Raw genomic sequence first — 13,831 nt, 5'->3', positions numbered from 1 at the left:
ATGCGCTGTCAATCACTGCACTGACAGAATAATTACCCACAATATACACTCACTATTTCTGTCCCCTCGGGGCCCCACAGAGAGCGGCCCACTGCCTCTGATGACACACAGAGGAGTATGCTGCTGGGGTGAGGAGATCACTGCTCTCTCATCACTTTAATCACTTTGGACTCAGATCCACTGCCTGGACTGGGACAAACCTGCGCGCATTAGTCACCACAACCTTCAGCAGCGCCTGAGAAGCGCTAAGCGAGAGTATGTGGGAGGGAGATTGGCTTGTCCAAGAGAAGTCATACTGAACATGACCCAGCCTAACACCAAGCCTTACCCTCCTCCCCTCACCGCTTCAGAACTCAAATGGCTCACTGGGGAATATTGAATCAGAACCTGGATCAGAACCAGACCCGCCGACTACACGGAACTTTAAACCAGCCGAGTGATCCTCTATCGTGTCTCTTTTTTATCCCTCCATTTGTTATATTGGACAGTCACACCATATCCAACAATTAGTAAACACACATACCTAGCTCCACAGAAAACAAAATGGAGATTCAATCCAAATCAGCTCTGTAAAAAAGGGGTAATAATAAGGGAAACAGGATGTGGTGGATTACAGGGTAAAGAGTCACAACACCTCCACAGGAATAATAAGTCTGGTCTCCTGGGCCGCCACTCTCCTCAGCCTGGCAGCACTCCGAATAGGCAGCAGTCAGGCCTCGGCTCCCCTTTCAGAGCCCTTCTCTGCCTAACCACAGTTATGGCACACGCATTGACGCGGTGGCACTCTGCCTCAAGTAGAACCAGTGGAACCCGGGCAGATGCCCTTGCAGTGCTGTTTGTGCCATGCACTACAGTAACAGTGCCGTCAATGAATAGGATCCCTTTGAAGTGAGTAGGGAGTGATGTCCCCTGATGTTTTAAATGTACCGTCCACTGTTCCAATAGAATTCTCAATGATGTAGAATAATGTAGAGTGCTTAGTGTTGGCCAGTTGATACTGTAGTAGAGGTGCTCACGAGCATAATATTAAGGATAAGCCTTCACTATTTCATAACTCCTCTCTGTAAGATGTGGCAGTACAAACAGCCGGCTATCATAGAGAGAAGCAGAGGTCTGGCTTTCCTGCTGATTAGAGGAGAGCAGTAGGGGTTATATTTTTTGTTGAAAAAGTGAGCAGTCCGTTGTCTCTGAGCAGGCGTGTGGCGTATACACAGACACTGGTCTCTCTCCCTCACCCTCCCTCCCGTTGAGTGGAATGCTGAGTGAATGGGCCACAGTAGGTTCAGAAGTCGCTGGGGCAGAGCAGGCTTGATTTAGTGTGACTCCTCTGAAAACTGCCAGCCCTGAAGTATTGTAGTCATTGTTCGCTATCATATCCCAATTCAATACAGATTAGGGAAATCTATTAAATATGGCACCTGTTTTCCCTCTCTCCCCCGCATGGCTGTTATGGTGTTTGGGGTCCTGCTAAAGCAGGATTGATCACTGACGACCAAGTGGAGCAAGTCAAGAGGAGAAAGAGAAGAAAAACTTTAATATTTGATAGATTTCAGGAGACAACAAATGGCAGCTGACAAACCAGTGTCATAAATGGGCTGAGTCAGTATATCTGTGGAGGACTGGAGGGTGAGTGACCAGCAGAGGGTGCTGTATACAGGTAGACAGGCCCACATCACCCAAGGAAAGAGCAGAGTAGAGAGCACAGGAAACGACACAAAGCGAGAGAATGATCTCCTTGTCAAAATGAAGCATATTCATTCCTCGTCTCTGGATGGTAGCCCTGCGCTCTCGCAGGGTTTTATGTGGCTGGTGACAAATCACTTCTTTAAGGCTCATTTCTCTTGGCGAAGCCCTCCGCCACGCTGAGAAAACAGACTTCTCTCTGCTCTGTGTGTGCGAAAACACAAGCCAAACAATGGCAGTGGTAGTCGCAGAGACGTTGAACAAGAGGTGGACCGCAGCTCTTACCTTGGCAGTGAGAGTTGTTGATGCGCTTGTATCCCTGGGGGCAGTCCATCGCGTGTCTGGATCCTCCTGCTGTCAGGGGAATAGCTGGAGAAGAGAAAGAGATATCTTATTTTTAGAGATCTTTACATGACTCAGAAGAATATAGAGTATGTACACTTCATTATCTCATAGGAACGTGTTTAATTGACTATGAGAAATAGGTTTTTCAAATGTATTTCTACTGATACTTTGGGGATTCCTCCTGACTTGATGGGAGTAGACAGCATTTGATGACTGATTCAGATTTGTTTAGGCAGGATGAAGCCCAAGTATCTCTACTCTGCCCTGTTCAACACAAACATGCTCCATCAACACCTAGTCAGAACCAGTGTTTCACCAACACATACACGTGCATACATGCACACAACACACAATTGAGTTTAACACATTCAGGGGAAGTGCCATCTAAACTCAGCAAAAAAAGAAACGTTCTCTCACTGTCAACTGCGTTTATTTTCAGCAAACTAATCATGTGTAAATATTTGTATGAACATAACAATATTCAACACCTGAGACATAAACTGAACAAGTTCCACAGACATGTGACTAACAGAAATGGAATAATGTGTCCCTGAACAAAGGGGGGGTCAAAATAAAAAGTAACAGTCAGTATCTGGTGTGGCCACCAGCTGCATTAAGTACTGCAGTGCATCTCCTCCTCATGGACTGCACCAGATTTGCCAGTTCTTGCACCAGATTCTTCCACCAAGGCGCCTGCAAGTTCCCGGATATTTCTGGGGGGAATGGCCCTAGCCTTCACCCTCCGATCCAACAGGTCCCAGACGTGCTCAATGGGATTGAAATCCGGGCTCTTCGCTGGCCATGACAGAACACTGACATTCCTGTCTTGCAGGAAATCACACACAGAACGAGCAGTATGGCTGGTGGCATTGTCATGCTGGAGCGTCATGTCAGGATGAGCATGCAGGAAGGGTACCACATGAGGGAGGAGGATGTCTTCCCTGTAACGCACAGTGTTGAGATTGCCTGCAATGACAACAAGCTCAGTCCGATGATGCTGTGACACACCGGCGCAGACCATGACGGACCCTCCACCTCCAAATCGATCCCGCTCCAAAGTACAGGCCTCGGTGTAACGCTCATTCCTTCAATGATAAACGCGAATCCAACCATCACCCCTGGTGAGACAAAACCATGACTTGTCAGTGAAGAGCACTTTTTGCCAGTCCTGTCTGGTCCAGCAACGGTGGATTTGTGCCCATAGGCGACGTTGTTGCCGGTGATGTCTGGTGAGGACCTGCGTTACAATAGGCCTACAAGCCCTCAGTCCAGCCTCTCTCAGCCTATTGCGGACAGTCTGAGCAGTAGCGTCTTAACAACCTTTCCACAGGTGCATGTTCATTAATTGTTTATGGTTCATTGAACAAGCATGGGAAACAGTGTTTAAACCCTTTCAATGAAGATCTGTGAAGTTATTTTGATTTTTACAAATGATCTTTGAAAGACAGAGTCCTGAAAAAGGGACGTTTCTTCTTTTACTGAGTTTATTACAGTTGCTCAGACTATCTTAACTTCAGGCTAGAGGTGACATCAGGAAACCTGCCACGGATAAAACCATCACACTTTTTAGAGATTGACGACAGGGTGCTTGAATCCTTCTTTTATCTCCATCACTAATTCATGGTACTATCCTCCTGACGCAGGCCTCTCAGTTTACTGCCATTGTCTGATAGCTGTTTGAGGACTAGAATAGTGATCTCAAGCTTACCTCGAGGGAAAATGAGATTCATGGCAAAAATAAAACATTGAATACAAAAGGAAACCTTGTTTGCTCCCATATGGACTTTAGTTGCCCAAGCAACCATTATCATGAAAAATTTTTTTACGGGAAAATAAGGGGAAATAAGTTTCTCACATGGTGCACGCAAGCATGGCAACTGATCAAACCCATGAACAAACACTTGCTCTCCTGCATTCAACTTTCTTATCCCTGGCCACACAAACACCCTCTTCCCTCCACTTCCAAATGCCAAACATCATGTAGCCATACTACACTAGATGGCATAAAGTATGTTGAAACCTGCTTGTCGAACATCTCATTCCAAAATCATGGAGTTCAAATCCAATTTTATTGGTCACATACACATGGTTAGCAGGTGTTATTGTGTGTGTAGTGAAATGCTTATGCTTCTAGATCTGACAGTGCAGCAGTATCTAGCAGGTAATATCTAACAAATCCACAACAAAACCTAATACACACAATCTAGTGAAGGAATGGGATGAGAATATATAAGTACAAAATATATGGATGAGCAGAGACAGAGCGGCTAAGATGCAATAGATAATAAAGAATAGATAGTGAAGGATACAGCATACATTATATACATATGAGATGAGTAATGCGAGATATGTAAACATTCTTAAAGTGGCATTATTAAAGTGACTAGTGTTCTATTTATTAAAGTGGCCAATGATATCAAGTCTGTATGTAGGCAGCCGCCTCTCTGTGCTAGTGGTGGCTGTTTGACAATCTGATGGCCTTGACCGCACCACCCTCTGGAGAGCCCTGCGGTTGTGGGCGTTGCAGTTGCCGTACCAGACGGTGATACAGCCCGACAGGATGCTCTCAATTGTGCACCGGTAAAAGTTAGTGAGAGTTTTCAGTGACAAGCCACGTTTTTTCAGCCTCCTGAGGTTGAAGAGGCGCTGTTGCGCCTTCTTCACCACACTGTCTGTGTGGGTGGACCATTTCAGTTTGTCTGTGATATGTACAACTTCTCACCTTCTCCACTGCTGTCCCGTCGATGTGGATAGGGGGTGCTCCCTTTGCTGTTTCCTGAAGTCCATGATCATCTCTTTTGTTTTGCTGACATTGAGTGAGAGGTTATTTTTTACCTCCTCCCTGTAGGCTGTCTCGTCGTTGTTGGTAATCAAGCCTACCACTGTAGTGTCGTCTGCAAACTTGATGATTGAGTTGGAGGCGTGCATGGCCACACAGTCATGGGTGAACAGGGAGTACAGGAGAGGACTGAGAACACACCCTTGTGGGGCCCCAGTGTTGAGGATCAGCGGGGTGGAGATGTTGTTTCCTACCCTCACCACCTAGGGGTGGCCCGTCAGGGAGTCCAGGACCCAGTTGACACAGGTGGGGTCAAGACCCAGGGTCTCAAGCTTAATGATGAGTTCGGAGGGTACTATGATGTTGAATGCTGAGCTGTAGCCAATGAACAGCATTCTTACATAGGTGTTCCTCTTGTCCAGATGGGATAGGGCAGTGTGCAGTGTGATGACGATTGCATCGTCTGTGGACCTATTGGGGCCGTAAACAAATTGGAATGGGTCTAGGGTAACAGGTAGGGTGAAGGCGATATGATCCCTGACTAGTCTCTCAAAGCACTTCATGATGACAGAAGTGAGTGCTATAGGGCAATAGTCATTTAGTTCCGTTAACCTTAGCTTTCTTGGGAACAGGAACAATGGTGGCCATCTTGAAGCATGTGGGGACAGCAGACTGGGATAGGGTGTCATGTTTTGTCTTTGATCATGTCTTGTCCCTGTGCTTCCCTCTGCTGGTCTTATTAGGTTCTTTCTCTTTCTCTCTCTCTATCGTTCCGTTCATGCTCCCAGCTGTTTCTCATTCTCCCTACGACCTCATTTACTCTTTCACACCTGTCCCCTATTTTGCCCTCTGATTAGAGTCCCTATTTCTCCCTCTGTTTTCCGCTCCTGTCCTTGTCGGATTCTTGTTTGATGTTTGCAGTTCCTGTGTCTTGTTCCGCCCTGTCGTGTTCTTTTGCCTTCTTCAGATGCTGCGTGTGAGCAGGTGTCTATGTCAGCTACGGCCTGTGCCTTCCTGAAGCGACCTGCAGTCTGTGGTCGCGTCTCCAGTCGTTCCTCTCTATTGACGAGAGGATTTCAGTTTCCTGTTTTGGATTTCCATTGATTTATATCCAGGAGTATCATTATTTGTTTTATACTGGAATAAAGACTCTGTTACTATTACGTCGCTTTTGGGTCCTCATTCATCTGCATAACAGAAGAATCCGACCAAGAATGGACCCAGCGACTACGGATTCTCTCAACACTGCCGTCGAGTTCCAGGGAGCTATGCTCGGCAGACACGAGCAGGAATTGTTTGCTGCTCGTCATGCCGTTGAGACCCTGGCCGCTCAGGTCTCCGATCTCTCTGGACAGTTTCAGAGTCTTCGTCTCGTGCCACCAGCTACTTCCTGGTCTTCCGAGTCTCCGGAACCTAGGGTTAATAACCCACCATGTTACTCTGGGCAGCCCACTGAGTGTCGCTCCTTTCTCACCCAGTGTGATATTGTGTTCTCTCTCCAGCCCAACACGTACTCAAGAGAGAGAGCTCGGATCGCTTACGTCATATCACTCCTTACTGGTCGGGCTCGGGAGTGGGGCACAGCTATCTGGGAGGCAAGGGCTGAGTGTTCTAACGATTATCAGAACTTTAAAGAGGAGATGATACGGGTTTTTGATCGTTCAGTTTTTGGGAAGGAGGCTTCCAGGGCCCTGGCTTCCCTATGTCAAGGTGATCGATCCATAACGGATTACTCTATAGAGTTTCGCACTCTTGCTGCCTCCAGTGACTGGAACGAGCCGGCGTTGCTCGCTCGTTTTCTGGAGGGACTTCACGCTGAGGTTAAGGATGAGATTCTCTCCCGGGAGGTTCCTTCCAGCGTGGACTCTTTGATTGCACTCGCCATCCGCATAGAACGACGGATAGATCTTCGTCATCGAGCTCGTGGAAGAGAGCTCGCGTTAACGGTGCTTCCCCTCTCCGCATCTCAACCATCTCCTCCCACCGGCTCAGAGACTGAGCCCATGCAGCTGGGAGGTATTCGCATCTCGACTAAGGAGAGGGAACGGAGAATCACCAACCGCCTTTGCCTCTATTGCGGTTCTGCTGGACATTTTGTCATGTCATGTCCAGTAAAAGCCAGAGCTCATCAGTAAGCGGAGGGCTACTGGTGAGCGCTACTACTCAGGTCTCTCCATCAAGATCCTGTACTACCTTGTCGGTCCATCTACGCTGGACCGGTTCGGCTGCTTCCTGCAGTGCCTTGATAGACTCAGGGGCTGAGGGTTGTTTTATGGACGAAGCATGGGCTCGGAAACATGACATTCCTCTCAGACAGTTAGGGAAGCCCACGCCCATGTTCGCCTTAGATGGTAGTCTTCTCCCCAGTATCAGATGTGAGACACTACCTTTAACCCTCACAGTATCTGGTAACCACAGTGAGACCATTTCCTTTTTGATTTTTCGTTCACCTTTTACACCTGTTGTTTTGGGTCATCCCTGGCTAGTATGTCATAATCCTTCTATTAATTGGTCTAGTAATTCTATTCTATCCTGGAACGTTTCTTGTCATGTGAAGTGTTTAATGTCTGCTATCCCTCCTGTGTCTTCTGTCCCCTCTACTCAGGAGGAACCTGGTGATTTGACAGGAGTGCCGGAGGAATATCATGATCTGCGCACGGTCTTCAGTCGGTCCAGAGCCAGCTCCCTTCCTCCTCACCGGTCGTATGATTGTTGTATTGATCTCCTTCCGGGGACCACTCCCCCTCGGGGTAGACTATACTCTCTGTCGGCTCCCGAACGTAAGGCTCTCGAGGATTATCTGTCTGTTTCTCTCGACGCCGGTACCGTGGTGCCTTCTTCCTCTCCCGCCGGAGCGGGATTTTTCTTTGTTAAGAAGAAGGACGGTACTCTGCGCCCCTGCGTGGATTATCGAGGGCTGAATGACATAACGGTTAAGAATCGTTATCCGCTTCCCCTTATGTCGTCAGCCTTCGAGATTTTGCAGGGAGCCAGGTGCTTTACTAAGTTGGACCTTCGTAACGCTTACCATCTCGTACGCATCAGAGAGGGGGACGAGTGGAAAACGGCGTTTAACACTCCGTTAGGGCATTTTGAATACCGGGTTCTGCCGTTCGGTCTCGCTAATGCTCCAGCTGTCTTTCAGGCATTAGTTAATGATGTACTGAGAGACATGCTGAACATTTTTGTTTTCGTTTACCTTGACGATATCCTGATTTTTTCACCGTCACTCGAGATTCATGTTCAGCACGTTCGACGTGTACTCCAGCGCCTTTTAGAGAATTGTCTCTACGTGAAGGCTGAGAAGTGCGCCTTTCATGTCTCCTCTGTCACTTTTCTCGGTTCTGTTATTTCCGCTGAAGGCATTCAGATGGATCCCGCTAAGGTCCAGGCTGTCAGCGATTGGCCCGTCCCTAAGTCACGTGTCGAGTTGCAGCGTTTTCTCGGTTTCGCTAATTTCTATCGGCGTTTCATTCGTAATTTCGGTCAAGTGGCTGCCCCTCTCACCGCTCTGACTTCTGTCAAGACTTGCTTTAAGTGGTCCGGTTCCGCCCAGGGAGCTTTTGATCTCCTCAAGAAGCGTTTTACATCCGCTCCTATCCTTGTTACTCCTGACGTCACTAAACAATTCATTGTCGAGGTTGACGCTTCAGAGGTGGGCGTGGGAGCCATTCTGTCTCAGCGCTTCCAGTCTGACGATAAGGTCCATCCTTGCGCTTACTTTTCTCATCGCCTGTCGCCATCGGAACGCAACTATGATGTGGGTAACCGCGAACTGCTCGCCATCCGCTTAGCCATAGGCGAATGGCGACAGTGGTTGGAGGGGGCGACCGTCCCTTTTGTCGTTTGGACTGACCATAAGAACCTTGAGTACATCCGTTCGGCCAAACGACTTAATGCACGTCAAGCTCGTTGGGCGTTGTTTTTCGCTCGTTTCGAGTTCGTGATTTCCTATCGTCCGGGAAATAAGAACACCAAGCCTGATGCCTTATCCCGTCTCTTTAGTTCTTCTGTGGCTTCTACCGACCCCGAGGGGATTCTCCCTGAAGGGCGTGTTGTCGGGTTGACTGTCTGGGGAATTGAGAGACAGGTAAAGCAAGCACTCACTCACACTGCGTCGCCGCGCGCTTGTCCTAGTAACCTTCTGTTCGTTCCTGTCTCTACTCGTCTGGCTGTTCTTCAGTGGGCTCACTCTGCCAAGTTAGCTGGCCACCCCGGCGTTCGGGGTACGCTTGCTTCTATTCGCCAGCGGTTTTGGTGGCCTACTCAGGAGCGGGACACGCGTCGTTTCGTGGCTGCTTGTTCGGACTGCGCGCAGACTAAGTCAGGTAACTCTCCTCCTGCCGGTCGTCTCAGACCGCTTCCCATTCCTTCTCGACCATGGTCTCACATCGCCTTAGACTTTATTACCGGTCTGCCTTCGTCTGCGGGGAAGACTGTGATTCTTACGGTTATCGATAGGTTCTCTAAGGCGGCACATTTCATTCCTCTCGCTAAGCTTCCTTCCGCTAAGGAGACGGCACAAATCATCATTGAGAATGTGTTCAGAATTCATGGCCTCCCGTTAGACGCCGTTTCAGACAGAGGTCCGCAATTCACGTCACAGTTTTGGAGGGAGTTCTGTCGTTTGATTGGTGCTTCCGTCAGTCTCTCTTCCGGGTTTCATCCCCAGTCTAACGGTCAAGCAGAAAGGGCCAATCAGTCGATTGGTCGCATTTTACGCAGCCTTTCGTTTCGAAACCCTGCGTCTTGGGCAGAACAGCTCCCCTGGGCTGAGTACGCTCACAACTCGCTTCCTTCGTCTGCTACCGGGCTGTCCCCGTTTCAGAGTAGTCTTGGCTACCAGCCTCCTCTGTTTTCGTCCCAGCTCGCCGAGTCCAGCGTTCCCTCCGCTCAGGCTTTTGTCCAACGTTGTGAGCGCACCTGGAGGAGGGTCAGGTCTGCACTTTGCCGTTACAGGGCGCAGACTGTGAGAGCCGCCAATAAGCGTAGGATTAAGAGTCCTAGGTATTGTCGCGGTCAGAGAGTGTGGCTTTCCACTCGTAACCTTCCCCTTACGACAGCTTCTCGCAAGTTGACTCCGCGGTTCATTGGTCCGTTCCGTGTCTCTCAGGTCGTCAATCCTGTCGCTGTGCGACTGCTTCTTCCGCAACATCTTCGTCGCGTCCACCCTGTCTTCCATGTCTCCTGTGTCAAGCCTTTTCTTCGCGCCCCCGTTCGTCTTCCCTCCCCCCCCCCCGTCCTTGTCGAGGGCGCTCCTATTTACAAGGTACGGAAGATCATGGACATGCGTTCTCGGGGACGTGGTCACCAGTACTTAGTGGATTGGGAGGGTTACGGTCCTGAGGAGAGGAGTTGGGTTCCATCTCGGGACGTGCTGGACCGTTCGTTGATCGATGATTTCCTTCGTTGCCGCCAGGGTTCCTCCTCGAGTGCGCCAGGAGGCGCTCGGTGAGTGGGGGGGTACTGTCATGTTTTGTCTTTGATCATGTCTTGTCCCTGTGCTTCCCTCTGCTGGTCTTATTAGGTTCTTTCTCTTTCTCTCTCTCTATCGTTCCGTTCATGCTCCCAGCTGTTTCTCATTCTCCCTACGACCTCATTTACTCTTTCACACCTGTCCCCTATTTTGCCCTCTGATTAGAGTCCCTATTTCTCCCTCTGTTTTCCGCTCCTGTCCTTGTCGGATTCTTGTTTGATGTTTGCAGTTCCTGTGTCTTGTTCCGCCCTGTCGTGTTCTTTTGCCTTCTTCAGATGCTGCGTGTGAGCAGGTGTCTATGTCAGCTACGGCCTGTGCCTTCCTGAAGCGACCTGCAGTCTGTGGTCGCGTCTCCAGTCGTTCCTCTCTATTGACGAGAGGATTTCAGTTTCCTGTTTTGGATTTCCATTGATTTATATCCAGGAGTATCATTATTTGTTTTATACTGGAATAAAGACTCTGTTACTATTACGTCGCTTTTGGGTCCTCATTCATCTGCATAACATAGGGATTGATTGAATATGTCCGTAAACACACCAGCCAGCTGGTCTGCTCATGCTCAAGGGGACGCAGTAAGGGATGCAGTCTGGGCAAGCAGCCCTGCGAGGGTTAACAGGTTGAAATGTTTTACTCACGTCGGCCACGGAGAAGGAGAGCCCACAGTCTTTGGTAGCGGGCAGTGTCGGTGGCACTGTATTGTCCTCAAAGCTTGCAAAGTTGTTGTTTAATTTGTCTGGGAGCAAGACGTCGATGTCTGCGAAGGGGCTGGTTTTCTTTTTGTAATCCGTGAATGTCTGTAGACCCTGCCACATACGTCTCGTGTTTGAGCCGTTGAATTGCGACTCCACTTTGTCTCTATACTGACGCTTTGCTTGTTTGATTGCCTAACTACACTGTCATGTTTCCAGTCGCCTTGCCATGATTAAATGCGGTGGTACGTGCTTTCAGTTTTGCACAAATGCTGCCATCTATCCACAGTTTCTGCTTGGTTGCCCCTTTGCTGCTATAACAGCCTCCACTCTTCTGGGAAGGCTTTCCACTAGATGTTTGAACATTGCTGCAGGGAATTGCTTCCATTCAACCACAAGAGCATTAGTGTAGTCGGGCACTGATGTTGGGCAATTAGGCCTGGCTCGCAGCCAGTGTTCCAATTTACACCAAAGGTGTTCGATGGGGTTGAGGTCAGGGCTCTTTGTGCACGAGGCCATTGTCATGCTGAAACAGGAAAGGACCTTCCCCAAACTGTTGCCACAAAGTTGGAAGCACAGAATCGTCTAGAATGTCATTGCATGCTGCAGTGTTAAGACTTAAGACTTCCCTTCACTGGAAACTAAGGGGCCTTGCCCGGACCATGAAAAACAGCACCAGACCATTATTCCTCCTCCACCAAACTATACAGTTGGCACTATGCATTCTGGCAGGTAGCGTTCTCCTGGTATCCGCCAAACCCAGATTTGTCAGTAGGACTGCCAGATGGTGAAGCGTGATTCATCACTCCAGAGAACTCGTTTCCACTGCTCCAGAGTCCAATGGGCGGCGAGCTTTACACCACTCCAGCCGACGCTTGGCATTGCGCATGGTGATCTTAGGCTTGTGTGCGGCTGCTCCGCCATTGAATCCCATTTCATGAAGTTCCAGACAAACAGTTATTGTGCTGACGTTGCTTCCAGAGGCAGTTTGGAACTTGGTAGTGAGTGTTGCATCGGAGGTAAGATGATTTTTACACGCTTTGCACTTCAGCGGTTCCATTCTGTGAGCTTGTGTGGCCTATCACTTCGCAGTTGAGCCGTTGTTGCTCCTAGACATTTCCACTTCACAATAACAGCACTTACAGTTGACAGGGGCAGCTCTAGCAGGGCAGAAATTTGACGAACTGACTTGTTGGAAAGTTGGCATCCTATGACGATGCCACGTTGAAAGTCACTGAGCTCTTCAGTATGGGCCATTCTACTGCCAATGTTTGTCTATGGAGATTGCATGGCTGTGTGCTCAATTTTATAGACCTGTCAGAAACAGGTGTGGCTGAAATAGCCAAATCTATTAATTTAAAGGGGTGTCCACATACTTTTGTGTATTTAATTTACAAAGGTTGACATTAATTGCTTTCATTGTAAAAACTCAACGAATGGAGCCAATATCTGACAGAGGGCTGACAGAGGAAGACAGGTTTAGGGCACAGTCAGAGTCCTCAAAGTGGAACCATTAAACTGCATTTCCCATGGTACTGGCTCAGAATAAATCTAGCCATTTCAAAGCTGAGGGGTGATCGCAAATGGAGACTTTACTCAAAATCTGGGGCTTATGCATTATGCCAACTCTGTTGCAAAACGTTTCTTAAACGGAACGAAACGGGGAGGGACCTACCTGAATTTGTCCAAAATAAACTTGTTTTAGTTGCACAAATGTTTGGACTAATGATTCCACCCTGTTTAAGGTAAGAAGGGGGGATATAGATCTACTGTGGCAGACGGAAGTACTGTTGGAGGGCTTTTCAGGCCCGGTAACAGGGTGGCACCCAAATACCTGAAAGCAGATTGCTAGCTTGCTTAACAGGGAACAAGGCTATGTTTGTTTGCGCATAAGCCAATTTATTTACCAGTTACAACTGTCTCCGGGGCACAATGGAGCAGTTCACACAGGGCCCGCACATAAATGCTAACCTCACTCCCCTGGCATTCCTGACTTCCAACACAGCCAGACATTACACTGTGCCTTTGTACCTTCCAATAACAGGAGCCTTTGGGAACAAACTGGTGAAGAACTATAGGTTTTGTTCCATGTGGAAACCAGAGAAGCATTGGGAAAAGAAAATGTGACTGGATGCGTGGTGATTTCTGAACATGAAAGAGTCTACCTGTTAGGTAAGACAGGAGTACAAACTAACCAAGTTAAACTCTATTCTCAAGGCTCCCTGACAGAAAATGAGGTGATGAAAAACTGATTAACTAAATAAGCTTTCATAAGATTAATGATCAAAGCATAATGATTTAATCTCCAAAATGCAGTGAGGGTGCAGAGTACTTTGATGCCTGTCTGATTGAGGCAGACAAATCTAATAGTATTTTTCTGGGCTACAAATTAGTTTATGAATTCTTATTGAGTACAACAGGGTTGCTCAACTGCCGGCCTGCGGCTGATTTGATTTAGCCCCCCAAGTTTTCTGAGTACAACGGGGGGGGGGGGCATAAAAGACTGTAAAAACACCAGCAAATCAGCTCCAAGTGATTTTAATTTTGGAAATCTGTTCCAAAGTATTCCCAAACATAATAGACAGTTAGTTACACGTGCGTATATGTAACTGGTGTGAAATGGCTAGCTAGTTAGCGGGGTGCGTGCTACTAGCGTTTCAATCGGTGACGTCACTCGCTCTGAGACCTTTGAAGTAGTTGTTCTGGCCACGGCTTTTGTGGAGCGATAGGTTATGATGCTTCGATGGTGTTAGTTGTTGATTTGTGCAGAGGGCCCCTGTTTTGAGCCCAGGTAGGGGCGAGGAGATGGACGGAAGCAAAACTGTTACATATGCAAATGTTGGCAAGGTTTGAAATTAT

The 13,831-nt window shown here is 48.3% G+C and overlaps 1 protein-coding gene across 4 annotated transcripts in view; it reads right to left on the bottom strand.

Annotated features, from left to right (window-relative positions):
• ltbp1 (latent transforming growth factor beta binding protein 1) overlaps positions 1-13,831 on the bottom strand; it is a 140,868-nt gene that overhangs the window by 66,450 nt on the left and 60,587 nt on the right. For all 4 annotated transcript variants that reach the window (XM_071379522.1, XM_071379518.1, XM_071379521.1 and 1 more), the window contains exon 9: positions 1,969-2,052. In XM_071379522.1, coding sequence (XP_071235623.1) covers positions 1,969-2,052 — 84 coding nt within the window. The remainder of the gene's footprint in view (positions 1-1,968; positions 2,053-13,831) is intronic.

The sequence above is a fragment of the Salvelinus alpinus genome, chromosome 32 (assembly GCF_045679555.1).
Source record: "Salvelinus alpinus chromosome 32, SLU_Salpinus.1, whole genome shotgun sequence".
Taxonomy (NCBI): Eukaryota; Metazoa; Chordata; class Actinopteri; order Salmoniformes; family Salmonidae; genus Salvelinus; species Salvelinus alpinus.
The sequence above is the reverse complement of the archived record's forward strand: the minus strand, read 5'-3'. Positions and strand labels throughout refer to the sequence as shown.